Below are 15165 nucleotides of genomic sequence, written 5' to 3'. Positions count from 1 at the left end.
GGCACCAGATGCAACTATAAGAGCCCAGCCAGAGGTAGCAAGTTAATCTTTACAATATTTTGTTTTCATAGGAAATAGCAGAAAATAGCACGCTATTTAACGCAGAAGGATTAAATGTTGAATTCTATCAAAAAGCATTAGAAAAGTGCTTTCAACTCTGCTTTGAAAATTCCGCGTTTGATATACTTTCCTTGGCATTGCAAATTAATATATACCTTCATTGACCCTTAATCTATTAAATAACTCTAGAACAAAGGCAATTATTTATTTATGCACGATATTCTTTTCCTCGTCTATCTTGTTGGCGTCGATAAGGTCAACGGATCTTAAACGAGGCTACGATACTGATTAAAATGGCAGAAATGGCATTTTAGTCTACTTTACGATAAAAGCTATCGAAGATAAATGGCGAAGTTTCGAAGTCATCGTTGCTTTATTTTCTGTTCAAAGAGTTATTGCTCAAGTGGACGTAATTTTAACTTCTTCGAAGCGTTTTCTCAGAAGTGAATTTTTAGTTCAATTGACTGAGAAGCATTCGAAATGCTTGTTGTATCGGACTGATGAAATGTGAAAAAAAGTTGCACTGCACGTATGAAACCAAAGAGGAGAACAATAAAATATACACTTAAAGGATAGAAGTCTTCCCGATGATAAAAATTGTCATTGTCTTCAAATTTCACCTTTACGCGATTGATAATCCTTTAAATAGGCAAATGGTTTAGTCCACAGATGACTTGAATGAGTCCAGCCCTTTAAAAGTAGTTAAGCATAGGAAAAGGTGCGTCTTATGTCCAATAACAGATTGCCTTTTTGGGAAACTTCCTGGGATTAACAAAGCGGACGGAGGATGGGTGACCTGTTCTCACTTTCTGGAGGGGGGAAACAGCTCTGATTCGTCATTCTTACGAGAATCGGTAAGCAAACAACAAAATGTAAAAAGATACTGTAGAAATCTCTAATCCCGTCCAGATAGTGACCTCAACATCCTGTACTGACGCTTTTAAGTTTCATTTAATTAACGTTGCCTTCTCTACAAGTCCCTGAATTAGCTTGTGTTTATTCGTTATTTTTTTATGTTTAAGGCGAATGGCTGGTTTGTGTACGTTAGTTGAAATCGTTTCGTAAACCAGTTACCCTTTCTTCAACAGATGCTCACAGCTTGTCGGAAACGTTTTGAACTGAAAGATAAAATGGGCTATCTAAAATTATCTTATGTTTCAGCTTAGAGAACACTGATAACGTAATTCCTGCCATTTGCCTTGTTGTGGCTGCCCCAACGCCGTCTCCAGACTCAATTTGCATCGCGTTAATTGGTTCATAACGGAAGCCGTGTTAAAGTACGAGAATGTTTCGATTATTCCTGTTTTGCGAGAAAACAGTCGGTAGAAATCGATGTTTAGAACTTCAGAGCCTCTCTTGATAACCTCACTGCTTCTTCTCGTATAATAACAAACATCCAATTCCGAAACATCTGCTTTCTGCATTACCCTGACCACACTCTATCTAGTATTGACAGCGAGACACTTAACACTTGTTGATGAAATATTTTTCCTTTCTGCATCTCTTTATTCGTCTGTTTACCTTGTAACCGTATAACCTACAGTTTTTCGGGCGGTGTTTATTTCCAGTGGCGCAAACAAGACAGAAAAGAGCATAGCCTATTCAGAGCGGACTTTGTAGGTCAAGAGATTTCCATTTAAACGGTATTGTACTCGTGCTATCGATCATTTTTGTCGTGCATTCTGTATCAAATTCCCACTTAAAGTAGCTTTAAAAGTGCGCTCCAAACTTTGCAGATAACATGATGAGTCGAAGCCAAACATTCTAGAAGTAATGCAATAAAAACTCCAAGAGATGATCTTGCAAATCCGGTTAGCCTTGACGCACCTTAAAAACCTTTTATGATCCTTTAATGGTGAAATATATCGCTTTTAGTCAAATGGACATTTTTCAAGCCCCCCAAATGGTGCATGAGACGAAAGGAATATCCAGATGTACTAATCGCAGTTTGCAAATTGATAATTGCTGATAATTAGCTGTCTCTATTGCAGATAAGTCCCTTAAAGTCTTTTCACCTGGAATCGGAAAATTAAGACCACACCTTTTTCATCTAAATTGACTGATATGGAGAAATGGCGGCTTTTTCAGGGAAGAAGGGTTTTGTTTTCATGTACACAATCCGATCATAGACAAAACGAACAGAAAATTGAGATTACCCGTTCCCACCTAAGAAAAAATTAAGGCGCTTTCGAAACCGGGGAAGGTTTGGTGGGAGAGATTTGTTCCATGATTGTGGCTCAGGATTTAGAGCAGTGAAAAAAATGCTTTCCTTCAGAGAGACAATGGTCAACTTTACTCAACCCTCATCAATTTTGTTTTGTGACAAATTTTACATTCATTAATTAAGGCGAACAAATTTTAATTTGATCCAGTTGTACTAACCGCATTTTTCGATATGCTAATAGCTGTAATCAGCTTTCTCTGCAACAGTCGTTTTAGAACGTTTCACGTGAACCGCAGAGCCAAGGCTGTACAAAATTGTCTGAAAGTTAAGCTACTCCTTTACCCAAGTCAAGTAAGACGACATGGCGCGGTTTTTTTGGGAGTGGGAGAAGGGAGGTTTTCTTTCCTTCTTAAATGTCCAAGACCCACTCTTGGAGTAGACTGCGGGAATGTGTCCTTGCGAGGTGCATGCTCAAAGTAACGACGATTCTTAATGCAACAATGTCAACAATGTGCAATCGAACATTCATGGCAACGTAAAATTATGACCCCCCCCCCCTCCCCCCTTCCCCTAATCGACGGTACGTAATCGTGCTCACGGGAAAATTAGCTAAAGAACCCAGGCGACATTAAAACACTACCACATTTAGAACTTCGACGAAAATGACAGCAATTTTTGACACACAACCGACAGGAACCAGCTCATCCGCGTTTACTCGTCCCCAGACCTCCAAGTACCACAATTTCACCACAAGTAAACATGATGGGGGGGGGGGTAGGGTTTCATGGGGATCTTTTCCACTTTATACCGTTGAAGACCTGCATGATACTAGGGAGCTTAAGCACGCGCGTTTTTGAGACGCGGACGGCAACCGGAAGAGAACGTTTCGAGTGACAGGACATTGGTGTCTCCCAGATTTTTATACAAATCATCTCTAATGGAGAAAAGACTTTGTAGTTTTCTCGGATCCCCACTGACAATGGTGTTTTTTAATACTTCTTACTTGCAAACATTTTAATTTGAGCCGCTTGTACTAAGCGTTTGCTCACTCTAAACCGATTGGTTTTTCCATAATAATCTTATTCATACACCACTATTTATGTAAATTAGACCTACTGCCCTCATTTTGAAACAAATATTCTTTGGTAATCGTGGCGAGGCTAGAGAGGCTTATTAGCATTAAAACAAAATAATATTTTATTTGGCCGCCATGATGAAAGACGTCTATAAAAGGGATGTTTTTATCTCGCAAACCGAAGACGTTGTATCAAGTTCCAGATTTTTGGGCTTAAATGAGGCATCGCCGTTATGGTCTCACGCGAGTTATGGAAGGTGCAGTTTGTAAAACTGTTTCACTTTGTGGGCAAACGAGGATGAAAGAAAAAAGTTAAATTAGGAGCGAAAGTAACAAACAATGCATTCGAAGGAAAGTGAAGAATACAAAATAGCCAACTAGCCACTGATCCGACAAAAGAAGCGAGAAGAATGGAGCGAGACATTGAAACGCCTGGCAGTTTATTTCATGGAGTTTTCCGAGATGCGGTCCGAGTTGTCTGCTGACAAGGTAAGAATTGAAAAGACTGGTTTCATGATCGATGCAAGTCTTAGTGGTTCAGAGATGTGCACCTGGGGCTTTCAGGTAACGTTTTAGGAACGAAAAGACCCTGTTCCTTGGGTAGGATCCATTCTGTCGATCGAAGGTTACCCGCTGACTCGTGAAACTTTTCAAACTATCATCACTACTCCCAAATTTTTCGGGGAATATAACGCTGTCTGCGCCAACTAGACACAGCCAATATAACTCAAATTTGGTAAAACATATTCATTCTAGAAAAGCATTTGTTGTTTTAAACAAGCATATTGAAATCGAATGGACATTTAGGCCAGTATGCCTTAAATTTGTCTTTATTTTCTTATCATACCAAAACTACACCTCCATTAAATAGAAACAAATAGTTTTTGTACAAAGCCGGGAAAAAGTACTTTTTTCTTGACAGTACACTTCATATGGCATTATCTCACATTGAATTTTGTAATATTTATGCCCCCGAACCATTACACCATGTATGTTTATATAGAGATGTAATTTTTTTCCTTATACCAAATTTATTTGACCAGACTTTGAGTCAAAATATAACATAGTTTCTATTTTTAAATAGAGACCTTAAAAAATTGTACAGCACTTTTGAAATAAAAAACACTGGGGAAACTTCTTTAAATTCCTATGTTGCTAACTGTTGTCAGTACCTTAAATGTTAAACAATTTTCCATAAGTACCTTTGAACAAATACCTTAGAGAACAAAGGCGTTTTTCAAATAACTATTCCCTTATCTTTTGCTTGTCAACCTTTAAAACTGAATATAACGCAGCATCAGTAACAATTTGATATTGTGAAGCACCATTTTGCAAGTCATTAGATGGATGCCCTATCTTGATATTCAACACAAAGCGTAAACATTTGCTGCCTATCTCTAGGAACAATGTAACTGTTAGAATTAGAGTTACTTTTAATACAGCTGTTTATCTTTACAAGAGTAGTCGAGGGGACACTTCATGTATATGTGTGTATTCTTAGACTCTAGTGATATTGAAGTTGGAGAGAAGATCGAGGGGACGTTTATTAAAATCGGCATGCATCCAATAGGCAACTTTCACGATGGCGTCATTTGAACACAACTACCAAAATTCAGTTTGTATTTCTTTTCTTATTTGGAGCAAGTTTTTATCGAGTGTCGTAACACCAAAACCAAAGTGACTAATTTAGCCAATCAAAAAGGACAGAGACAATCCAGTTAACCAATCAAAACTCGAAGTAATTACACATAGCCGACACAGAGCGCGGGAAAATGTGCACATGTGAGCCATGATTGGTTTTGGTTTTACTTCTGATAAGTTGAAAAAGTGGCGTGAGAACTTTTAAACCAATCACTGAATGAAGTAATGCAAAACCAAAGAAATTCGCTAATTACTTTCGACACTCAATTGAAACCGCTGTAGTGGGTTAACAATAACAATAGCTCTAATTAGCACGAGACAAGAAAAACCTGAACGATTCTGTTACTTGTAGTCAAATGGCGTCATTGTGCAAATGTCCTATAAGGTGCATTACTGGACATATCTCTGCATTTTAGCATCATTACTGTCCACAAAAATGGCAGAAAGTAAGAAACCAAACATGCAACATTGTTCGCAGCCAAAAGCAAAAATATTTAAAGGCATAAAAACCATGAACATCTAAACCACCATTGGAATTGTTGCATTAGGCGTCAGTTGATCGCAAATATGCCGTTGATTCCTCCAGATGTCTAAGGAAAAAACTGCACCTTGCTACGTTTATTACATCTCCTTGCCCCAATCTGACTGTCTTAAGGTGGAACATAGGCTGGAGGGAGCCTGTAGCCAGAGTAAGCCATCTTGCGACCTGAGCTTGAAACACTGCCACCACTGCTGCTGTAACTGTAGCTGTAAGAGGACTGCTTGAATCTTCCACCACCTGTGGCCATACTGTAACTTACACTTAAACCACTGCCCCCTCCTTGGCCTGTTCCACTTCCAGCACCAGCACCAGCACCAGCTGATTCCATACCAGAACCAGCACCACCTCCACCACCAGCACTCATGCCACCACCTCCACTGGCACCAAATCCTCCTCCTGCACCTGCACTACCACCACCGCCACCACCTCCCCCTCCAAAAGAACTTGAACCACCACTGCCTCCAGCTGCAACCCCTACAGCTGCACCTCCTCCAGCCAAACTAGCTCCTGCGGCACCCCCTCCAGCAGCAGCACCGCCACCACCAGCTGCACCCAATTCACCACCTCCAGCAGCACCACCACCTCCATTTGGGACAAACCCAGCATTTCCACTGACACTGCCTGCCATTTGCCCATTAGACGTATACACTGGAGCTCGGTAAGATACTGACTTGGATTCTGTATTCAGCAGTGGAGTTCTATCACCTCCCATAACGGGGCTGCGAGGATAGACAGGGGGAACTGGAGGTTTTTCATTGGGCAGGGCCAGGGGCTGTTTCAGTAGCATTTCCTTAATCTCATACTCTTCTTGGAGTACAACTGGTTTTTTCTTATATATGTAGGTCATCTTCTCAGCTCCTGACATTTTATTCCTCCGACAACATCCCATCATGATCAACAAACAGCACCCTATGACAAGCAAAACAATTGCCAGTACAATGGCAGGAATGATGGCATAGGTCCACCATATCCCTCCAGGTCGATCACCCACCTTCGCACCAATCTCTGGTCCACTAACAGGTTGGCATGGACCAACTCTCTCATGGGAACCAGCACTGACCCTAAAACCTGGTCGAAGAGCCGCTACAAAGGCTGAATTCAGTCCTCCATTAAGCCAGAAATCATTGATCAACTTCCTCAGCAATGAATGTGAGCATTCATCATATGGAATAAAATCAAAATAAAAGGAAAACAGAACACCAGGAGCATAGCTGACGACACGCACGCTGGTAAAGTTGACACCAAAGTAGCTAGCTATGGTGTCTAAGAGCATAACTCTTATTCCAACGTTCCCCAAAAAGGTGGCATTGTCATAGTCTAGAACAATATTAAATTTGTGATTGTAGGGAGTATCTTCTTCCAGCACCCTCACTTCGAATGCATCATAAGCCCTGGCTCCTTCCTTGTCACTGGCAATAAGGAGAACCTCGTGCATTCCAATTCTATTAACATCAGCAGGCAATCCAAGAATCTCTTGACGGGAAGAATTGAGCAAAATCCAGGAAGTGTTCAAAAGCTCATGACCATCGATGGTGCTCATTTTCAGGGAAAGATCTGGCGTGTATCCATCTTCCTTGTCAAAAAAGGAATCGTATGGAATGTGAAATCGCAAGCCCTGTCCCTGGAATACATCCAGTCTGTCAATGTGGTTGTATAGTTTTGGTGGGGTGTTGGGGGCTGGAGGTGGGGGTTTGCATGGTCCAAGGCCTTTGTGTAAACCAGCCGAGACGACAAACTCAGGCTCCATCGTATTGACAAAGTTTTTGTTCAGCTTTCCGTCCTCCTTTATAAAGCTCTTAATAACATCTGATGTGCGTGAGTCATCACATCTAAGATCTTTAAGGGATTTGAGGTGAAATGTACAGGTAGGTGGATAAGCGGGTCGAAAACCACTGATATGGACGTCTTCATGAGGCACTCCGAAATAAGCTGCAAGCTTGTGCATCAAAAGCATCTTTGTTTGAACATTCTCTACATTGACACTTGCATCTACAATGTTAAATTGAAATTCATTCTTATATATGGTAAAGTCTGACAACACCTTTACTTCAATTATGTCAGTAGCTGTGAATCCCCCCCTGTCCATAGCTGTCAGGTGAAGGTTATGAGTTCCCACAGCACTGCTATCAATTGGAAGAATAATTAAATCTTGATTTGAAGAGTCCAGGAAAATCCAAGAAGGAAGATCTTTGTTGTCCATAGATGCCATCAACGTCAGGTTTGTCGTGTAGCCATCTTCCTTGTCATGAAATGTGTCCAAGGGGATGTGATACTTCATTTGTTGACCCTGTGTTATTGTGAGGGTCCCAATGGGTTTCATTACCAGTGGAGGTGTGGTATTAAGAGCACAAGGTTCACGAAGTTTATAATAGCCAGAAATAATTTGGAAATCAGGCTCAAGGGCATCCTCAAATTTTGGATTCAAAGCTTTTCCACTCCAGAATCCATCTACCAGCTTCGTGAGGTTTCTGTGGTTACATTCCCGAAAAGGAACAGTATCAAATCGAAATGTGAAGGCATCCTCTGGGCCTTCACTAGGCACTCTAATGTTTTTGTAATGGAGACCATAATATGCAGCAATCTTCTCCACCAATGTAACCCCCATAGTCACATTGTTCTTGAATAGTGCAAAGTGTTTGAAGCGAATTGTGAACTCGTGGTTGTAAGGGTTGAGATCTGTCAAAACAGTTACTGTTAGTTCCGCTTCTACTTCCTTTTCTCTGCTGTTTTTTGCAACCAGGTCCAACTTGTTTTTTCCAACGTATCCCTTATTTAATGGAAATGCAAGGACATTCTGCCAAGGGTCAACTACAATCCACTCAGGAAAACCACTGTTTTGTGGTCTGATGTAAAGCTTTAGATTTGGCGTATAAAAGTCAAGCCAATCATAAAATGTTATATACGGGACATGAAATTTCAAAACTTGTCCCAAGAAAACTTCCAGGCGGAGGCGTCCCGTACTCGTTGGTTTACTATCTTTTTTCTTAGGTGTAAGTTTTGTACAAGGTCCCAAACCACGATAAGAGGCACCTTTTACAGCAAACTTGTGGTGTTTAAGATGTGCAACAAATGTGCCATTCACTTCCTTTTGCTGGTGCATCCACAAACCATCTATTAACCGAGTTAGTTCCAGGCTATTGCAATCTTCATATGGAATGGAATCAAACCTGAAATGTACAGAGGCTCCAGGAACATATCTTACAAAGCGTACTCGTTTCGGGGATAGCCCATAGTAGCTGGCAATTGCCTTGATCAAAGACACCCTGACTGTAGCATTTTCAACCAAGATATGATAGAAAGAGGGATAAAGTTGTATTCCAAACTCGTGATTGTACTTTCCTGTGTCATGCTGCACGGTGACATTAAAACTAACAAAAGTCTCTAACCCCTCACTGTCCATAGCAACAATGCGATACATGTGCTGTCCAACCAACGTTTGGTCATTTGTTTCACCATAAATCACTTGCTGAGAGGAATTAAACTGAATCCACGAGGTTGATGGGAGAGCCTCATTATTCCCTGTTCTCATTTGAATCCTCATGTTGGGAGTATAATAGTCTTGTTCATCATAAAATATGTTAAACGGAATGGAGTAGTGCATTGCTTGTCCCCACACAACATACAGTGGGCCAAGAGGACTGCGTACTCGAGGTGGATAATTGAATGGTGGTTTAGGTGCCTTACACGATCCTATCCCTTCAAAGTAACCATACATTATCTGAAACTCTGGAAGAAGGGCAGCCACAAAGTTTTGATTCAACTTTTCATTGTTTCCAATGCCATCTTTAATACCCCTCAAGAACTGGTTATTGCAGTCTGCATTTGCTCCTGGAGATTCTAGCTGAAATGTGAAGAAAAGGGCACCATGGTAGTACTTGTAGGAAAGCAAGTGTAAATGGTTCAATTCTGTTCCATAATAACGGGAAATTTTTCTCATCAGATTCAACTGGATGCCGACATCATTCATCAACAATTTGTTGTAGTGCATGACTATTGTAAATTTGTGATTGAATGTGACACTTTGAACTTCTGAAACTTGCACAGTGAATGAAAAACGAAGAGACCTTCCTCCACTATCAGTTGCAATGAGAAGAAATGAGTGACTTCTAGAGCCTTCCTCCAAAGGCATGCCATAGATCTCTTGCTTTGAAGAGTTAAACTTTATCCATGATGATGCTGAAAGTTCCTCACCATTTCCTGTCCTCATTTCTAGTCTTAAATTCCTAGTGGAGCCATCTTCTTGGTCCCAAATTGTATCTGCAGGAATGGTGTATCGTAGCGCCTTTCCTAGATACACAGTCAAGGGGCCAAGGGGTTTCTGAACTTCAGGTGCATGATTGACGGAGTAGACAGTTGGTGTCACAACAGCCGACACCGTCACAGTCACACTTCCGAGTGTTGGAGGAGGTGGGGACATGGTGTATGTCTGGGTGGCAGTCACATAGATCACTTGATGAACTACACTTCCTAACATTTGTGTTGCAATAGGAGTTGGGCTCAAGTTTATCTGTCTGCGTACTCTTTGCCGATGACTTTTGGGATGGCCAGTCACAATATGCCAACCAGTAACTGGTGCATCCAGAGCATGCTTGAAGGATCCTCTCTCGGAACTGGATTTCAACAAAGAAGCAACTTGGATTCCTGATGAAAAAAAATACATTTTACAGACTGCATCTATATTACTGGAGGTTTAATTAACATACAATGGTGTTTTGTAATAGATTTTATAGTTTGTAATGCTCCTGAACACCAGAATACTTTGATTTAAGTTACTGTACTGAATTCAAAATTTTAGTCTCTAAAGAAACTGTGGTACTTTGTCGGTGGGAGATTGAAACAGAAATTGATTTTATCAAAGGAGTTGATAAAGGTCGAATAACCACCATGAAAGATTTGGAAAGCTGACAATTCGAGTGGTAACCCATTTCGAGCGCTAACCCTTTGCTCCGACGAAGGGCTAACGCTCGAAACGTCAGCTTTCCAAATCTTTCACGGTGGTTATTCAACCTTTATCAACTCCTTTGATAAAATCAATTACTGTACTGAATTGTTTCCTTATCCTAATATCCTTTCCCTTTATATTAAGAACATGTTTTATTTATCAGCCTGAATTTGTTCTTATTTATATGGTGCTTTATTGACCAAATTTCAGCCTGATGTTCTTAATCCACTTGTTCTTATATGCAGGTGTTTACTGTATTCCCATTCTTTTTTGCCATTTCCATCAATTATTCCTCTACAGTAAAGACAATTCTAGTTTCTGAGGCCAACAGAATCCTTGATTTCCATATTTAAAATTTTTATCCTTATGGCCATATTTTTGTCATATCAGGCAAAAAAAAATGATCATGGCCATATTTGCATCCCAAGCTAATTCTTACAAATAAATTAAGGTGATTCCCTTGTTTTGCAGCGCGCATCTCATACTGCGCATAACATTGCAACTTCGGATATGGCAGCGTTTCACGCCGGTCCATCTGAAGAGAGGCAACATTGGCCGCTTTTGATGTTCAAGAGCTTTGAAGTGCAATCATGATAACTCTTTTCAGTTAAGAAGGTGTTGTTTTGGAACTCGCCCCAGTCCTTTCGCAAAAAATGATCATTTTGAAGCCGAAATTGCCCCTTTTGCCATTTATTTATCATCGTGTTGCGAAGAAACGAGCACGGTGACCCCTCATTTTTATGGTTTTATTTACTCGTCATAGGTACACGGAAAGCATATTTGCCCTAGAACGTCCCCAGTTGGGGAGTAAAATCACCTAGTGTTAGACAGAGTAGAATCTGTTAACTCTCAGTCCCAGGAGTAAATGTGTTAAAAGACTCTTCAAGAGATCATCTTTTTTTCAATGGTAACTCGTAGAGAAAGTGCTTCTTTGAAGGAGTCAAACCTACGACCTTCCGATAACTAGTTCCAATGGTATACCACTCAGCTATTGAGGGTACTAAGGAGACTCTTGGGAGCTAGGCCATTAAGGTGGCTTGCTACAGTTTTTTTAAAGAGAAACATCAAGATTTTGAAATCTGTGAAATTAAAGGAACAGGATGTCTCTTCCAAAATGTTACTCACTGCAATTGTTGTAAAATGTGATTTTACCTTACAAGTAAATGCAAATCATGGGGAAATGCTTAATATAGTGACTCCTGGATGGGGGACTGGAAACTAGACATTTCAAGGGCCTTTTTCTTGGAAACTAGACGTACGACCCCGCATTAAAATTTCAGGATTTCCTTGGCAAATAGCAAATATTTTTTTTGTCTATTTTGATAATAACTGAAAAACTGTCTGATAGATCTTGTTAAAAATGTTAATGGTTTCATCTTTATATTGTTTTCTAATTCCCAAAATTTTAGCCCTGGTCGTACTGCTAGGTTTTGAGAAAAAGACCTTTGAAATGTCTAGTTTCCAGTGCCCCCTCCAGGAGCTCGGTCACTATACTTACCATTTTCCCCTGAATTTGCATTTATTTCTTTGGTAAAATTGCATTTTACATCAATTGCAGTGACTAACACTGAAGATGACACAACCTGTGGCTTTAATTTCACATATTTTAAAATCTTGATCTTTTTCTTCGGAAAACTGTAGTATTTTAGCCACCTTAACGAGATTCCATGGAAATAGGACTTGTCATAGCTTTCTGATAAAACTTTGCACACTGTTGTAACATGTCAAGGAGATGATAAAAATGTAATTAAGAAAGGGGGGGTTCACCGTGCTCGTTACCATGGTACGACGCTGACGTATACAGCTATTTTAGCCACTTTGACAATTGCCACGCATTCCCAATGTTGGACAAATTTAGCTCGATTTTACAAATGTAATCCCTGATATAACAAAGAGCCTGGTGTCTTTCTATGGTTAATTCACCTACCTATACCTGAAAAATGTATTTGAATGCCCTTGTGAGTACTTAACACTCCAAAATAGATTTAACTTGATTGCGGGCAGTTCGACTAGTACAATTTTATGAAATTGCCAAAACAACTGGCTATAGATTTTTGCTGATTTTTTTTTTTTTTTTAATTCTCCATGAAGACACCATTCTCAGCAAAAATATGAAATAAAAAATGGTGTCACTATACTCATTCAGGAAAAAATGGCCATTCCTTGACGTAATAAGCTTGGCGTGAATGAAAATCTGCCATTTTATCAATGTGTGCGAGCTAATGTGCATGCCAATGACACAAGAAATTATGCACAGAAGGGTTGCACAATGCAAAACCAGGAAATCCTGCTATGCTGCTAGGAATGAAATCATTGAAATGAAATGGCTGAGATGGAAAATTCCATCTCAAAAAGCTGTAATGCCTTGTTTACCTGAAACATCAACACCACAACCGACTTGCCAGGAAATTGCAATTCCAGGTTGTTTTGAGTCTGCAACATTTCCAGGTCCTGCAGTGACCACTGTTGCATCCTTCAAACCGAATGCTGTGTTATGTCCTCTGCCCACTGCCATGTGAAGGTTGTTTATGTTGACATTGACAAAGTCAGACAATTTGCTCATGAGATTTTCTCTCCCAGATCCAGAAAATGTCTCCATGTTAAGGTCAAACAAAACGGTTGCTACAGCAACAGGCAATCCATTGACACACTTTGGTTCTGTGAAATCGGGCACTTTGGTTTCATTGGAGAACAAGGATTGATTGTTCAACACGGTATGTAAATCTTGGATAAAAATTGTAAAAACAGCTTTATCATTTCTTTTCAATGAATGGATTTCAATGTCAACTTTCCCTTTGTCACGCCATTGCGCCACTCCATGAAGTTGGTTTTTAGCCGAATCAAATGACAGCCATCTTGGAAGACCTGGTTTTCCTTGTGCTGATACCTGAATAATAATGAATTCTTTCAATTATTACTGCTTGACAGGTTTGAGCTTTAGGGGGGGCGGGGGGGGGGGAATCTTGCATATGAAAGGGGTGGGGATGCTCATCGTCTCACTTAGGGTGTTTTGGGGAAAGTGCCATCATTATTATGTAGCTGTAAAGGTGTTCTTTAGGGTTTCAAGTGAAGAAATATAAAAATATCGCTATAATATGTTAAATATGGTCTCTTTTAGGGGTCAAAATATCCTGGGCAAAGCCCTGATTGGTCTCCTGTAAGGGTTTAATTCAAAATTTCCGACGACAAGCATCCCCACTTTTCATATGGGAAGTCCCCAGGGCCTTTTATTCGTTTCACCTGTACTGGCAATAATGATATCACCTTAACACAGTACTAACGAGATGGCTCAGTTGATTTACAGCATTGGACTGAGTCTAATATTGTTGAAGGGTGACAAGAAGGACAATCACATTAGGATGTTCCAACAAGGATGATAAACTCTAGGCCCGATCTCACAACTCTTTTACAAAAAACTTTTAGGGACTGTTAAGAACTCACATTTTTTTGGGCATTACTAAACTACAAAACAGCAAAATGAACAACCAAAACAAGACTTAAATTTGTACCCAGATTGTGCATAGAGACACCTACAATTGGAGACCAAACCTACCCCCTTTGCAGATGCCACAAAATTCTCAACAGGACCAACATGTGCTGCGTTTGTTTCCTTGTGAGTTTTGGTGTTTGAGAAAAAAAAAGGCAGAAAAAATAGCTGTTTTGGTGTTTTGTTCGTAATCGCTGTCTCATGGTTTAGTAATGCCTCAGTTTTTCCAGGTTGTCGTCTAGCCTAAGATGTCAACACCACGCAGGGAACCCTTGGTCCAATCCTTACTGTTTTCCACCTGTGGAGGGGGAGGTTGTGGATTCTAATCACAGCCACTTTAAATCTCGTGATCTACTCAAAGTGGCACTGGAGTGTAATGAGATGGGCTCTACCTTTGTCATTTCCAGAGAAATCATTTGCAAATGGTATTACTTAGCAATTTTTTTCATGTAAGAACCTACTTGATCCACTAACACTGTAGTACTCCCCAATCTCCTTCCCTTGGTCTCTCTTCTCTGCCTCCATTGTCGTTGAGGAAATACCCTGGTTCTCGCTGGTAACGTGTTTCCCAGAATCTGGGAGGTTCACCAAATGTGTGTTAGGGGATGGGTGGCAATGTAGGGAATCAGCACACGATTGATTTTGTGGTCAGATGACCATCGACAAAACGTTTGACCGCAGTATTTTATGTACTACACGTATGGAATTCGACATAAAAGGCAAAAAGTTGTGGTCAAACCGATCAGACACCACAGAAAAAATACTCGTGTCATTCTCCTGTGTGAAGGTCCAGATCAACAAAGAATGCTAATAGTTTGCGACGAGTGCCACGTGACCAGCGTGAACCAGGGTCTTTTTCTCAACGACAATGGAGGCAGAGAAGAGAGACCCTGGGAACGAGGTTGTACTACTGCCATCCTAGACTTTCCTCCTATTCTGTCAGCTTTACCATACACTGCTTACTACCAAATGTAAACAGTAAGGATTCAATTTGGCATTTAAGTGTAAAAAAGGCAATAAGTTCATGGCAAAAGTCTTACACAAAATGGAGCAAAAGAAATCCAAGGTAAAAGCATGAATTTTGTTCTTTTTTCTCGTTGTACCTCCACAAAAGTAGTCAATCATTAGCTATATGTCACCAGCCAGCCAACATGAAAATTTCCCTGAGCACAGAACATCTCCACCTGAATTTGCACAAAGTTCTTAAGGACGGTGCCTAATGCTGTGGTTCACATACGAGGAATTCATACAGAGG

General features: G+C 40.3%; 1 protein-coding gene and 1 long non-coding RNA gene across 5 annotated transcripts in view; one reads left to right on the top strand and one right to left on the bottom strand.

The window, feature by feature from the left end:
- The first annotated feature begins 3173 nt into the window (after positions 1–3173).
- LOC137999745 (uncharacterized) overlaps positions 3174–15165 on the top strand; it is a 13186-nt gene continuing 1194 nt past the window's right edge. The window contains exons 1-3 of one of the 2 annotated variants that reach the window (XR_011122999.1): positions 3174–3788; positions 13004–13137; positions 15028–15165. The exon at positions 15028–15165 is cut by the window's right edge and continues 1194 nt beyond it. This is a non-coding gene — a long non-coding RNA (uncharacterized lncRNA). The other variant, XR_011122998.1, reaches the window with a different exon arrangement.
- LOC137999743 (uncharacterized) overlaps positions 4114–15165 on the bottom strand; it is a 23453-nt gene continuing 12401 nt past the window's right edge. For all 3 annotated transcript variants that reach the window (XM_068845622.1, XM_068845621.1, XM_068845623.1), the window contains exons 3-4: positions 12797–13310; positions 4114–10122 (exon numbers count right to left, since the gene is read on the bottom strand). In XM_068845622.1, coding sequence (XP_068701723.1) covers positions 5591–10122; positions 12797–13310 — 5046 coding nt within the window. In that variant the 3' untranslated portion in view covers positions 4114–5590. The remainder of the gene's footprint in view (positions 10123–12796; positions 13311–15165) is intronic.

This window comes from Montipora foliosa, chromosome 4 (assembly GCF_036669935.1).
Source record: "Montipora foliosa isolate CH-2021 chromosome 4, ASM3666993v2, whole genome shotgun sequence".
Lineage (NCBI taxonomy): Eukaryota > Metazoa > Cnidaria > Anthozoa > Scleractinia > Acroporidae > Montipora > Montipora foliosa.
Note: the sequence above shows the minus strand (reverse complement) of the source record. Positions and strands in the feature narration are given on the sequence as shown.